This window comes from Henckelia pumila, chromosome 1 (genome assembly GCF_033568475.1).
Source record: "Henckelia pumila isolate YLH828 chromosome 1, ASM3356847v2, whole genome shotgun sequence".
Classification (NCBI taxonomy): Eukaryota; Viridiplantae; Streptophyta; class Magnoliopsida; order Lamiales; family Gesneriaceae; genus Henckelia; species Henckelia pumila.
This window is the reverse complement of record NC_133120.1, coordinates 55,397,041-55,410,685: the sequence shown is the minus strand read 5'-3', so window position 1 is coordinate 55,410,685 and position 13,645 is coordinate 55,397,041. Positions and strand designations below refer to the sequence as shown.

The 13,645-nt window shown below is 32.8% G+C and overlaps 1 protein-coding gene across 7 annotated transcripts; it reads left to right on the top strand.

Annotated features, from left to right (window-relative positions):
• Window positions 1-1,357: 1,357 nt before the first annotated feature.
• On the top strand, window positions 1,358-11,993 carry LOC140877244 (integrin-linked protein kinase 1-like). 7 transcript variants are annotated; one of them, XM_073280810.1, is made up of 15 exons: window positions 1,358-1,532; window positions 1,618-1,661; window positions 1,978-2,024; window positions 2,125-2,601; window positions 3,345-3,419; window positions 3,517-3,621; window positions 3,903-3,988; window positions 4,874-4,994; window positions 5,293-5,372; window positions 8,672-8,734; window positions 8,831-8,949; window positions 9,137-9,222; window positions 9,323-9,447; window positions 10,723-10,854; window positions 11,757-11,993. In XM_073280810.1, exons 4-15 carry the CDS (start codon window positions 2,170-2,172, stop codon window positions 11,761-11,763), a joined length of 1,431 nt encoding a protein of 476 aa, XP_073136911.1. In that variant the 5' UTR covers window positions 1,358-1,532; window positions 1,618-1,661; window positions 1,978-2,024; window positions 2,125-2,169; the 3' UTR covers window positions 11,764-11,993. The 7 variants fall into 7 exon arrangements, with proteins under 7 accessions (XP_073136911.1, XP_073136901.1, XP_073136888.1 ...); XM_073280800.1 differs by having other exon boundaries at window positions 2,103-2,601; XM_073280787.1 differs by having other exon boundaries at window positions 1,978-2,028; window positions 2,130-2,601.
• The last annotated feature ends 1,652 nt before the right edge of the window (window positions 11,994-13,645 follow it).

Here is a 13,645-nt window from a genome sequence, read left to right as displayed (position 1 = left end):
TTGGGTGAGGGAGGGGAACTACCGATCGTCCCTGTCTTTTTTGGTTTTTTCTTTATTTGAAAATTAAAGTGAGGGGTAGTGTTGAGTGTTTAAATTATTTTAGGGGCATTTTGGTAAACTGACCGAAATAAAGAGTTGTAACAAACACGAGCCTTATGTCATAAATTTAGAACAAAGAATTCCTAAAACGAGGACTGAAGATGAATTCATGTTTACTATTGGAGATTTATCACAAATTCTCCCGTAAACCAACGAGTTCAATAGAAAAGAAAAAAGAAGAATACATGTTGGGCCTAATAAATATATTATGAAATGATAAAGGATAATTTCGTCAATTTAGGTGCAGGAGGAGAAAAAAATGATGAACAATTGCAACTTGCCCGCCTGCACTCACAACCTCTCTCAAGAGGGAACGTGTGTAGGGGTGTTCACGGTTTGGATAATCGCTTGATCCGAACTGAAACCGAAAATTCAGTTCGACGTTTTTGGATTTCCGGATTTTTGGTTTTTCGGTTCGATTCGGTTTTTTTTTTCGCGGTTAACCGAACCGAACCGAACCGAAAAACCGTTTTTTTTTTGCTTTTTTTTTTTGAATTTTTTTACCAATAAATTAATATGTACATCAATATTATGTGCCTATAAAATTAATTTTATTGAAAAACTGAAAGAACAAAAGTCATCATTTGTTCTTTTTAAAAAAAATATAATTGGTTTAATTACTTATCTAATTAGTGAAACATACTTGAATTGTTGATTCAACTTGAAAAATGTATTGATTTAGTGATTTTAAAAAATATTGATTTTTGAAATATAAATAATTAAAAATTAATGAAGTTATTTTATTATATTATATATACACATATTTGCATTATATATATTACATTATTTTTATAAATTCATAAATTATTATTATTGAAATTAAAAACGTTAGCAATTTTTTTGTTCTAAGTGCAGTTATTTTCAAATATATTTTTCGAAGCATTAAATCACAAATATTTGATTTAAACATTAATTTTTTCCAAAAAATCATTCGAATAACTAAAATATTTAGTTTTTTTTTAAAAATATTTATTTTAATTTTTTTTTTCAAAAAAACAATTTTTTAGAGAAAAATTCAAAATTTTTTTTTTTTTTTAAAAAATAACCGAAAAACCGAATCGAAAAACCAAAATAATTTCGATTAAAAACCGAACCGAACCGCCCAATTCAATTCGGTTTTCAGTTTGCCTTTTCGGAGAACCGAAATTTCGGTTTGTTCCGTTCGGTCCAAAACCGTAGAATGAACACCCTGGACGTGTGTAAAAGTTTTGAAGTTAAAGCCCCTGACCTTTCATTTTCACTTCCTTTTCAAGTTTCGATCATCCGCTCGTCAGTCAGTATCCTTTTCCTTGGACAGTTGTTTCGTATCCCACTTTTCCTCAGCTCAGCTTTTCGATTTTTGATGGAATGAGGCCGCTGGAATTCATGTTAAACGCCGAGATTGATCGCCAGAAGAGTGTGGAACTGAGGCTCCCTTGCCTTAATTTTCTCAGGTATCGGAGTTCAGCTTGGGATTATTTCTTGCGTTTTTTTTATCGATTGTTTTTGCTCATTTTTTTTTTTGAATCTGTGGCCAAGAAAAATTTAATTCCTGATGAGGGCACCGAAGTATTGATTAGAAGGTGGCTACAATGTTCCCTCTTTATTTTTATTTTTACCAGGATGAAAATGACGTTGTTCTGAGTTGAAAATCTATTTTTTGTGGCTTGATTTCCTCTCATTTCTGGAAATCATGCCACGTGAAAAATGAGAGAATGTTGGTTTTAGTGGGATTCGTTCGAATTCTGTCGCAAAGGAATCGCGTATGAAACAAAATTTTGCTACTGAAATAGTGAATAACTGGTGTTTTCATAGCACAGATCTTCGCCTATACGGGTTGCCCAGAATGTTTAGCTGACTAAATTTCCTTCTTTTTTTTTTTGGTTTTCCTGTTGTCAGTAGTACTTGATCTAGAAAAAGTCAATTCTTCCTGCATTCCTTTTGAGGTATGTGCGACAATCTCAGACACATTCAAAGTGAGTGTAATATCTAATCGGGCATTCTGATTTCTTATGCTTCATCAGTATGGTGTTCATCTGAGAGTAGGGGAGGGAATCATTTTCAACTTCCACTACCTGGAGAATCGGGATAATGATGGATATGGCTTCTAAACTGAAGCGCGGTCTATCCCGCCAATTCTCTGCAGGGTCCATGATGAAGAGTGGGAAATACAGTTTCGGGCGGCAAAATTTTCTCGACCCGAGACGGAACAATTTCCGGTTCACCATTGGGAGGCAGTCATCGATGGACCCCATAAGGCGGAGCCCACTGGATGATGACCCCAGTGATGAATTGAGAGTCCCAGAGAATCTCGATTGCACTATGCAGCTTCTATTCATGGCAAGCAAAGGTGATGTGAGCACCATGCAGGATTTGTTGGATGAAGGGATTGATGTCAACAGCATTGATTTGGATGGGAGAACTGCATTGCATATTGCATCGTGTGAGGGTCATTTAGAGGTTGTCAAGCTTTTGCTTAGTAGGAAAGCGAATATCGATGCTCGTGACCGGTGGGGAAGCACGGTAGATTCTGTTATGCTCATTGTTGATGTCTGCTTTGTTTTGGTTCATTCGCCGTTTGCATTATGTTGCTAAAAAAGTTTGCTGCTAGGTGTTACTTTTGAGCTAGGATTCAGTTATTGATTCTTCTTTGGATGATCTAGTTCCTCTCATTTGGATTGTAATTTTGTCATGTTATCACTTTATATCATGTCTATAAGACAAGGAAAAATGGTCTCCAGTTGTTTGATTGTGTCCCAAGAAAGAATTGCTACGAGTTTTTGTTTGGTTCAGGAACTTAAGTAGGTTGCAAAAAACTAATGAGTAGATCAGTGGTCAATGGCCGCGAGGGATTAAAAGTACCATTGATCTACTATTTACTTGCCTCTCTCTAGGAGGTTGCCAAATGATGTAAGATTAGGACTGGTAAAATTTGCCATTGCAATTTTGAATGAATAAAGCTAAAAGTTGTTTAGTATGTACTAGGTAACTAACATACGTGCACCCTCATGATTATAGCCCTCCTTCTATAGCAGTATTTTACTTGGGCGGGTTATGAGATTAATCAAGCCATGGGGTTACCTTTATGCAAAGATTCTTCATTCTTCTGATTCCTTTGTGTTCCTTTTACCAAACCCGGTCAAAGTTAGTTGTATTTATGCTGCAGGATAAATTCTTGTCATGTGATTGGTTTGAACTTTTATTCATCAATAGATTCATTTCATGCTCAAAACCCTTCATTTTGGTTAGATTTTTAACAATGGCAGGCAGCTGCTGATGCCAAATATTATGGAAACATTGAAGTGTATGAGTTTTTGAAGTCTCATGGAGCCAAAGTGCCAGTAAGCGTGAAATTTTTCAGTACTGCGAATTTCCTGCTTATAAGCTTATTCCCTGGACAGTAACAGACATTTACAAGATTTTATTTATTTTTTCTAGAAAACCAAAAAGACCCCAATGGCTGTTGCAAATCCTGATGAAGTTCCGGAGTATGAGCTTAATCCATTGGATATTCAAATCCGGAAAAGTGATGGCATCTCAAAGGTATGACCTATTTCTTTCACTGCTATGAAATTGTTCACTAAGGATATGCAGTTTCATGTTATATTGATGGAATTTCTGTACTATTGTAGGGTGGCTTAATTCTAATCGTTAATCAATGAATCAGTTGTGTTGTTTCAAGTTCTCAATGATGAAAACATGCAAATGTAATTTATAGAAAAAAGATAAATGACACATATATATTTACTTTATTAATTTTATTTGCTCCTTAAACTTCAGTTAATTAAGCATTAAGTTATAAGGTGTATGTTTTATTTGGACAGGGATCATATCAAGTTGCAAAATGGAATGGCACAAGAGTTTCTGTGAAGATCCTTGACATAGATAGCCATTCAGTTCCCGAATGCATGTATAGATGCTTCTTTTGTTTCAACTATTTTGTTACTGAAACTTCTAGTACAGTTGTTAAACAATATTTTTGCACCTTCCTGTGTATTATGAACAATGTTACGAGGGGAATAGGCATCTTCAGCAGCTCTAATTACATCTCTTTGGAAATGATGTAACTTTATGTGCAAATTTTTCTTCAAAATTACATGCAGCTAATGCTGGAAACTGCAGTTGTTTTTTGATGGTGGGCAATATTGGCACATGACACTGAAAACATGTCATATGCTTAAGCTAATTTTAAATAAATGCTCAAGAACGAAACTTTTAAAATAATTTGTTGAGAGAATGTAGCTGTATTTCTTCATCAATTTAGTAGGAGAAATGTTTACTAGAATATTGATGGAAAGCATGTTGCATAGCGAAGGCCCATACAGTTTCTATTAACTGTATACAACCAGGAATGGGATAAGGAGTTATGAATTATACATCTGTGACTATATCCATATGGAAAAGTTCACCAAAATTACCGCAGGTAATTGTGATATGCCATAGCCATATGAAAGAATAGTTTTATTTTATCCATCTTCTCGAAGTTCTCAACATCTTAATAAGGATAGATTATGGCTTCAGGTGCTTTTAAAGAAGACACGTTTGTATTTTATTTGATGAACAAATGCTTTTATGCTTTATCAACAAACATCTATTAAATTGCCAACATATTTTTCAACAAGAAAATGTACTAGTCTAGTGAAACATTGTTTAGATGCCTAGAAGCTTGCTGTTAAACAATTGATCAGGCCTTTGCTACGCTTCTTCTTTTTACTCATGAAAATGTGTTGAGATCTTACTTATTTCTTATGCTGGTTTAAACTCTCTGGACTCATTCTGTAAGCATTTATTGCAGAACTGCATTCAATCATGAGTTAACTTTATTACAAAAGGTCCGTCATCCAAACATGGTTCAGTTTGTTGGAGCTGTCACCCAGAATGTTCCTATGATGATTGTTTTGGAGTATCATTCCAGAGTAATCATCTCTATCTCCCCCTAGTCATCTATCTACATCTGATTTTGCATGATCATGGTTGTGTCTATGTGCGCACACATATCCACATTATATCTTGTTTGTGTGCTATGTTTTTGATTGATGAATTGATGTTTAATTTTTCACCTTTATACCTGATTGGAAATTAATCCTTAACGTATTTTCTATGTTTTGCATCCATGACCATTTAATGCTCAACTTTTGTGGTAGATTAAAGTACCTCACATTGATGTTTTATTTCTAAGACTGAACATTTCTCACGTTTGCTGCCCACGTTCAGGGGGACTTAGCTAGTTACCTTAAAAACCATCGACGTCTTTCTCCATCCAAAGTATTGAGATTTGCGCTTGAAATAGCCAGGTATGTTCAAGTTTCAAAAATTTTTAGAAGCAATTCATTAGTATTTAAAACATACAACTTGATTTCAAACTTAATATTTAGACCGTATAGACCAAACTGTACTAACCAAAAGCACTACAAGATAACCTTACCAACCCAAAATAAAATGGATTGATTTTTTGACTACACATTTAAAAAACTAGAAAACCAAACCGAAGTTTAGTAACATCCAACCTAACTGACCATTGCACACCTCACTCCTCGGGCTAAGATTTTTTCTTCCTTTCATGTTTGAAATATTTGATAGAGCTAGAGTTTGCATTTTGGACGAGGAGTTCTTTTCTATTGCTTTTTCTGAAAACAAGGCATGTATTCCTAGCGCTAAAATTTTTTGTGACATCCGCCTGATCAGATCGAGTTGCGGATTGCCAGTTTTATTAAAGTCTGTGGAGTTCTTCCAGGCAGATTTGAACAAGGATGAAGCTACCGTAGTCCGTAGGTGAAGATTTTGCATCGGTTATTTGGCTGATTTATGGACTGTTTAGGTGGAGAAATTTCTCAAGGCTGAGAGGACTTATGGGCAGGAGACTCGTGATGGCCCGAGCTAGAGTCCCCAAAATTAAGGTTGGCCTGGTTAGATTTCCTTAGTATGTTTAAGTTGGACCTGGCCTGACCAAAAGCTGGTCTTGTATTATCTTCTCACGAGTATCGTCATCTACTGGGCCTGGTGCAAAGCAGAAAATAGCAGATTTCAGCCACCGTGCTCACACCTGGACTTTGGAAGGGCTCAGCATTGGGACAAAGGCTAGAGGAATCTACCTGGATATCATAAAGTCATTGGAAGTAAATGAGTATTTACATTTAAATACAATGCAAATGGAGACATTGGGTGGTATAAGGCAGGAGTGGTTGCATAAGGATTTAAAATATGGACATCATTTGGTTTTCTTATCTTGTACATCAAATCAAAATAAGGAACTCCAACAGCTGGACCTTGAGAATACTTTTGTTGGTGTATTGATTTATGTCCCACATAGGTTGGCTAAATAACCTGGACCTCTTTATATGAACAAGGGCAAACCTCACCTCTTGAGCTAGCTTTTGAGGTGAGTTAGGTCCAAGTTTACTTTCTAACATGGTATCAAAGCCAAGTTCCCGTTATGTGTTGGACGGCCCATAGTTGGCCTCACCCGTCCCATAGTTGGCCACCCATTTAATATATCCACGCTCCAGTCGTTTCATTCCTGGGCGTGAGAGGGGTGTGTTGGTGTATTGATTTATGTCCCACATAGGTTGGCTAAATAACCTGGACCTCTTTATATGAATAAGGGCAAACCTCACCTCTTGAGCTAGCTTTTGAGGTGAGTTAGGTCCAAGTTTAATTTCTAACAACTTTCTTAAACTATAAGTTGGAGCTGGAAATGTAGACGAAAATTCCTCCAGAATTTGAGTATGACGAAAAACATCAGAGGGGTATAAATTAAATAAGCTCTATATGTTTTCAAACAATCTTCATAAGCCACTTTAAGATATTTCGTACCACACCATCTCGACTTGGAAACAAGCAATGTTAGCAGATCACATGGTCTTCATCAAAATGGGACACATGGGATGGGACTCCATCTAAATGTTTGTGGGATGATAATTCCCATTTTTAGAGGATAATGTATGCCCACTTCGATTGCAAACGCAGGAGTTGAAAACTAAATTTGAGGTGAATAGTTTGGTACAGCTAAAGTATCTCCTAGGTATGGAAATTCCAAGATGTAGATAATTATATTTCATATATTTATAAAAATGAACAATCTTGAAAGGTAGTAAGGGGAACAATGGGATGTCAATTGGTGGGAATACATTTACAAAAATTAGAAGTGGAATTCCAAAATTCCCTCGATAGACAAAGAAGTTATTGACAGCTAGTTTTATGATTTATTCTTTATATATAACATAAACAAGGATTGCTTATGCTACAAGTGTTGTGACCCAATTCATTTATTCTCTAACTTAGCAGCACCTATTTGTCAAAAGGCATGCCATGAAATATCTAGAAATCCTCCATGCAAAGGAATGATGTTCAGAAAAAATGAAAAGCGAGTATCAAAGCCTTTGAAGATGTGGATTATAATGGACTGTGGAAGATAATAAATCAATTTCAGGATAATGCAAAAAGTTACGTTAAAATTATGTTTCGTGGAGGAGCAAAACTTGCAGAGGATGGTAGTTCCGAAGTAGAAGTATTTCTCAAGGAGTGATTTGGTTTGAAAAACTAATTTGTGATCTACAAATGCCAGTCTCTACTCTGTAGTGATAATAAATTTGTTACAAGCATTATAAATGATCCAATTGAACATGATAAAATGAAACTTGTTACAATTGGTACGAGCTTTATCTTACATGAACATGAAAAGGCTGGCATTGATTGATGTTACATTCCTATGTCGAGGAAGCATACATGCACACAAAGATATTGACAACCAACCATATTTGAATTCCTTCAATAGACAAGCTGGAAAAGTAAAGTTAAGAGGAGCATTGACGGAGGCTACATCTTTTTGTGGATTATTTTTAATTATCATAGACGATTCAGTTTCCTTTTGGTTAGGAGATTTTGGGAGTAGATGTAATTAATTTTGTTCATTTTAGGTAGATGAAGATAAAGCAATATACTCTCAGTGTTCTAAAAATCTGCCTAGGCGCTAGGCGCCAGCCGACCCCACTTGAAAAAGTGCTAGTCGTCCAGCCTATGCGTCCTTGAAGCCTAGGCGGCCCTAGTGGGGACTAGGCGGGCAGCGGGCTCTAGGCAGCCCTAGGCGGAATGGAATTTTTTTTGGGCTTTTAAATTATAAGCGCGATAAAAGAAACTAACGAAAATTTTATTCACCCTTCCACAAAAACCCTTTCAACGCCGTTTCCAAAGAGAAGAGAACAAAACTATGAAGAATAATAAGGAGAGAAAATTATGGAGAAGAAGTAGAGTAAATTTGTGGTATTTTGTTAGTTATGTAATTTTGAACTCTTTTTAAATTTGATGTTAGTATGTTACAGTTATAATATGTGATTTATTATGTTATATTGTGAAATCCGCTTAGTGGCGCCTAGTCCCCGCCCGACTAGCGCCTTACGAATTTAGAACCTTGAATATTCTTTATAAATAGGTGCTTACTTGAGTTGGGTAGATGAGCTAGGTTTATTTTCTTCACGCGCTCTCAATTAAACAACAAATTCGATATTCTTTTCCCCTCTTGTCTTCATAAATCATATTTTACTCCATTCTAATTGAATGTTGAAATCAAATCCTTCATGATGTTTTTCCTCAACAGGGGTATGAATTACCTCCACGAATGCAAGCCGGAACCAATCATCCATTGTGATTTAAAGCCAAAGTAAGGCAACTAGATGCTCAAGTATTGACGGTTGTTGATATATTTAATTGAGTATTTTGGTTGAATAACAATTTTAACATTTCGGTAAGGTTCCAGAAATATTTTGCTGGATTTGGGAGGCTTGTTGAAGGTTGCAGGGTTTGGCGTCATTCAGTTGTCAACTATTTCATCTAACAAAGTAAAATTATTGCGACCTGATGCCATCGATCGTTCAAGTGAGTGCACATAAAATAGATGTAAAATGCTTATTATTTAAAATTATTAGTCCACGATGGTTGTCCTTTCGGTTCATTATATCATAGCACCAAGGAGTTTAATTTCCTGAACATGCATTTGTAGGCAAGTCATTATTTGTAAAGTACAGTATGATTTCAACTCTTCTTCCACAAATATTAAATGCAGATCTCTATGTGGCACCTGAAATTTATAAAGATGAAATATTTGATCGAAGTGTGGATGTCCACTCTTTTGGTCTCATATTGTATGAGGTGAATTTCATATTCATGTGTGTTTTTTTTTCAAGTTTATTACTGTTATTCCTGAAAGTATGTTACATGTTTTGTCCCCTTGTATGGTCTTTATTTTTAGATGATGGAAGGCGCACCACTAATTGTCTCCAAATCTCAAGAGGAGGTAGCTAAGTTAATTTGCTCAGATGAAATGAGACCGACATTCAAGTCAAAATCGAAATCTTTTCCTCCGGAGCTTAGAGAGTGAGTTGTTCTCTCGTAATGACTTTTTCATATTATTTAGCTTAATCTTTTCCATTTTTGCATGATCTTATTTAATGGCTGAAGTTGAAGACGACATAAGGAATGTTTTTGAGAATGTAACTTAGAGGGTGTTTGGCTAATCTTATTAAAAAGAGCTTATAAGTTCCTAGAGCTTAAAAACTGTTTTACGAGCTTATAAGCTGTTAAAACTTATTTTAAAAATAAATTGTTAAAGTGTTTGGGTAAACTTATTTTAAACAACTTAAAAGATGTTGAAATGTTTGGTATTATAAGATCTTTTTATTGTCAAAATTACCAAAAAGGATATAATTATATGAAAATAATATTTCGAGTTATACATATACGAAAATAGTTTTAATATTAAAATATAAAATTGTTTTAATATTTTACTTTAGAAAAATTTATGTGATTTGTAATTTTTTTAAAATAATATTTAATATTTAATGGGTGGAGGATATGATGAAGATTTATGAAAATATTCAAGGATATTTTAGAGAGATAAAATATTAAAATAAGATCTTTTTGAAAAAAGTATCTCCCCCTTACTTTTTTAAAAACAGCTTATAAGCTGTCAAACAGCTTATTTTGACAGCTTATAAGCTGTTTTTAAAAAATTTTGCCAAACAAAATTTGAGAGCTTAAAAGCTCTAAAACAACTTATAAACTGTTTGAAAGAGCTTTTAAGCTCTGCCAAACACCCTCTTACTCGGCAACTTACGCAAGTTATATGTAGTTTCTAATTAAGAAGAATAATGATCTTTTTTAATATTACATTATTGCTTTGTGTATTTCTGTTTTTCCCATAGGCAGAAAATATATCTTTTCATGAGTCGGTAACATCAATTACCCAAGCAGGTTTTGGTTTCATTGTTTATGTTATGGAGAAATATCTTGGAAATTAGTTTTGAGAGATAAAAATGTATTTTAGTATTATTATCTTTTGAGACAGTTTATGTTTGGATAGATATTATTGTGGATGATGTGTAGAGTGGTATTATTATAATGTTATAGAATAATAGAGTATTTTTGGGAAGTAGTGAATGGTTTAACAAAACATGATGACTATGTTGTGAATTGTACAAAGTGATAAATAAAATGTAATTTTGGGGACAACTAAGAAAGGTGATGTTAGTTGATTTACTTTGGGGAATGAAAACTGGGTTTCTAAAAGAAAACCAAACATTTCTTTAATTATCATGGAAAGAATCAAATGCTGTAGTGTTATCTTCCTGAGCTAGTTCTGTTACATCGTAGGTTGATTGAAGAATGTTGGCTTCCGGATTGTGTTGTAAGGCCTACATTTTCCGAGATCATTGTAAGAATAGATAAAATTGCTGGTAACTGTTCCAAACAAGGATCATGGAAAGATACTTTCAAACTCCCTTGGTATGCTTACTCTTTCCTTTCCTTTCGTGTCTTGTTATTGGTTCGCTTATAATGACCATGCACTGATATACATCTGCACTCCAAAATTAAAAGGTGAGCTCTACCAGGATTGTTAGTATAACTCATAGTTGTTAAAAGTAAAAAGGACATGGGCCTCGGCTCAAGACATGGCTAGGTTCAACCTTTGCGCCAAGGCGCAAGCTCATGCACATCTTTAACAAAATGCATATTAATTTTGTGTAAAAAATGCTTATTATTATTATTATTATTATTATTATTATTATTATTATTATTTTCAAATAGATTGCAGCCAAAATTTCTTCGTATGCCCTCTTTTCTTTCGGAGACCATATACAGAAGAACTTCATCTTAGAAATACACAAAAATATATATATATTCCATTTACACTTTCTAATACTATATCTCTCAACCATTCTCACCAACGCCACCACCGTCGTCTACTACAGCAACTCTTTCTACCAGGGGGAGGCCAAGCTTCCCCTTTCGATTTCTATCGTTTTGATATCTCAGTTTTAGAATACTATCCACCAAATAAAATTAAAAAATGTAGGTCTGCCATTTTTTGACCTTCACTACGTTGCAATTGAAGCTCAAAATTATTCAACCCATCTAACCTTTAGTTTTTTCAGGGATATTACAGTAAATATATATTTTAATCACAGGTCTAGAAAACTTATCACACCTTTTTCAGGGTTAATTTGTCAAAGAGATTATAGCTACAGTTTGAGCTTTTTTCCAATTTTCAGGGCCGATAGGTTACACAAAAAACCAAACAAACATTGGAATAAGCAGATGTGCTGTTTTCTGCAATGTATTTTTCTCCAACATTGAAATTTATTTGTGTTGCAAGATATGCCGGTGACGCATTGTTTTATCTGCAGGAAATGAGAGGTGCATTATTTACACCGGAAGGGTATCATATAGCTATCACTGTTGATAAATAATCGTGCATCTTAGGATATGTTGCTGATATTGTCAATGGAAATCCGTTGATAATTCTTAACCACACAAATTATGTGGAGAATGACTAAAATTCTGTAACATTATTGTTTCCAGAATTTTCATCTTGTACACGTTGTTTATTGTGTGTTATGGAATGAAAATAGTTGGTTATTGTCTGTTCATTTTGTTTAGTGCAAGAGCACGTCGATAATATATTTATATATAATATAAAATTAAAAAAATAATTTTAATTTAATTACATTCGTTAATAGGAAGATAAGTAATAATTGAAAATTTAAATGTTCAATTTGTTTTCTATTTTTTTAGGTCCAGAAGTTTTATGCTTACATCGTAAGTTTTTTTTTTTTTTTTGGATAATTGAAGATACGTTGTGACTTGTGAGCATTACTTTGTTTTGAAAGTTTGACACCTAATGGCAGGCAATTTACACGAGTACAAAATATTACATCATCTTTTTAATTATATTTTATTTTAATAATTTAAGCAAAATTATAAGAGATTATTATTTTTTGACTGGAAAATTATAAGAAATTAGAATAATAATAGCCGTGGTTTTTTTTCCTCCCAATCAACGCTTAGTATACTAATAACCGTGGTTGATTGTTATTAGTGCAGTCATATTTTGAGAAACACGGGATTTAGGGTTGTATTCGTTGCAGAGATTTATTGACTTTTTTTAAATGACATGTTTTTGTGGAGTTGATGGATTTCTACAGAGTTTTATAAAATCTCACAAACTTTTAAAGATTTTGACAGAATTTTGCAGATTTGTTTTTCATGATTTTTATTGACATTTGTGAACTTTTTTTAGAAACTTTAAATTTGTAATTCATGATTTCAATTTTGATTTATTTCTTAGAATTATTAATCGAGTGTCAATAACTTCTATTTATATTTTTTAAAATTAAAATAATTTTATTTCTTTAAAATATTTTTATCTATCAATATAAATAATTTTTACTTATCAATTTGGATTACAAAAATCGATAACTAGTATTAAATTTATTGTAATTTAGAAATTAATATAACTCTATAAAATTTGAATATATTTAATTTTATATAGTATCCTTATTTATATAATATCTATATATATATATATATATATATATACACATTCGTGTTAATAAATTTTTAAAACTACATTAATATGTCAAGTCAATATATATCAATCATATACATATATTATTATTATAAATATATATATATGTATATACATATATATATTAAAGTGAATAAAATCAATATCAAAAATTTTGAGTTATAATAAAAATTAAGCTACATATTAAAATAAATTATAGAAAATAAATAATGAATTAATCGTAAAAAATAATTATTGTTATTTTCAATTTATGATCAATAAAATATTATAATTTTTTACTATATTATAATATTTATTTAAAAGTTTTAATAAATATGATTTTAAATTTCGTGATGTTTTGTAATTAAAATTCAAAAAATTATGAATGATAATTTTTTTTTAGAAATAAAAAAATATGTTTGTGTATATATATATATTATTTTAAATATAATAAGTATGTATGAGACTAGTATTAAATATAGACTATTTTATAGAAATGAAAAAAAATGTGAGTAAATATCAATCCAAATCTTTAGGTTGAACCAAAGACAATTATCGACTTTTTATTGTTGTAATTTAGGCTTTAATTATTGTACTTAATAGAATTTCATGGAGTCTTTAAAAGTCTATTGACATTTTGAATGCCTCTAGACATTTCTAACATGCTGGTCTGTTGTCGGTCCTAGGAGCATTGCCAACTGTTGGTTGCTTCCCCTGAGACTTAGGCTG

Bases quoted from the DNA above. Each gene is read 5' to 3' on its own strand.
- LOC140877244 (XM_073280779.1), top strand. The intron at 4,995-5,292 runs GTAATCATCTCT...GCCCACGTTCAG, and splicing joins TTTTGGAGTATCATTCCAGA to GGGGACTTAGCTAGTTACCT. The intron at 8,950-9,136 runs GTGAGTGCACAT...TATTAAATGCAG, and splicing joins TGATGCCATCGATCGTTCAA to ATCTCTATGTGGCACCTGAA.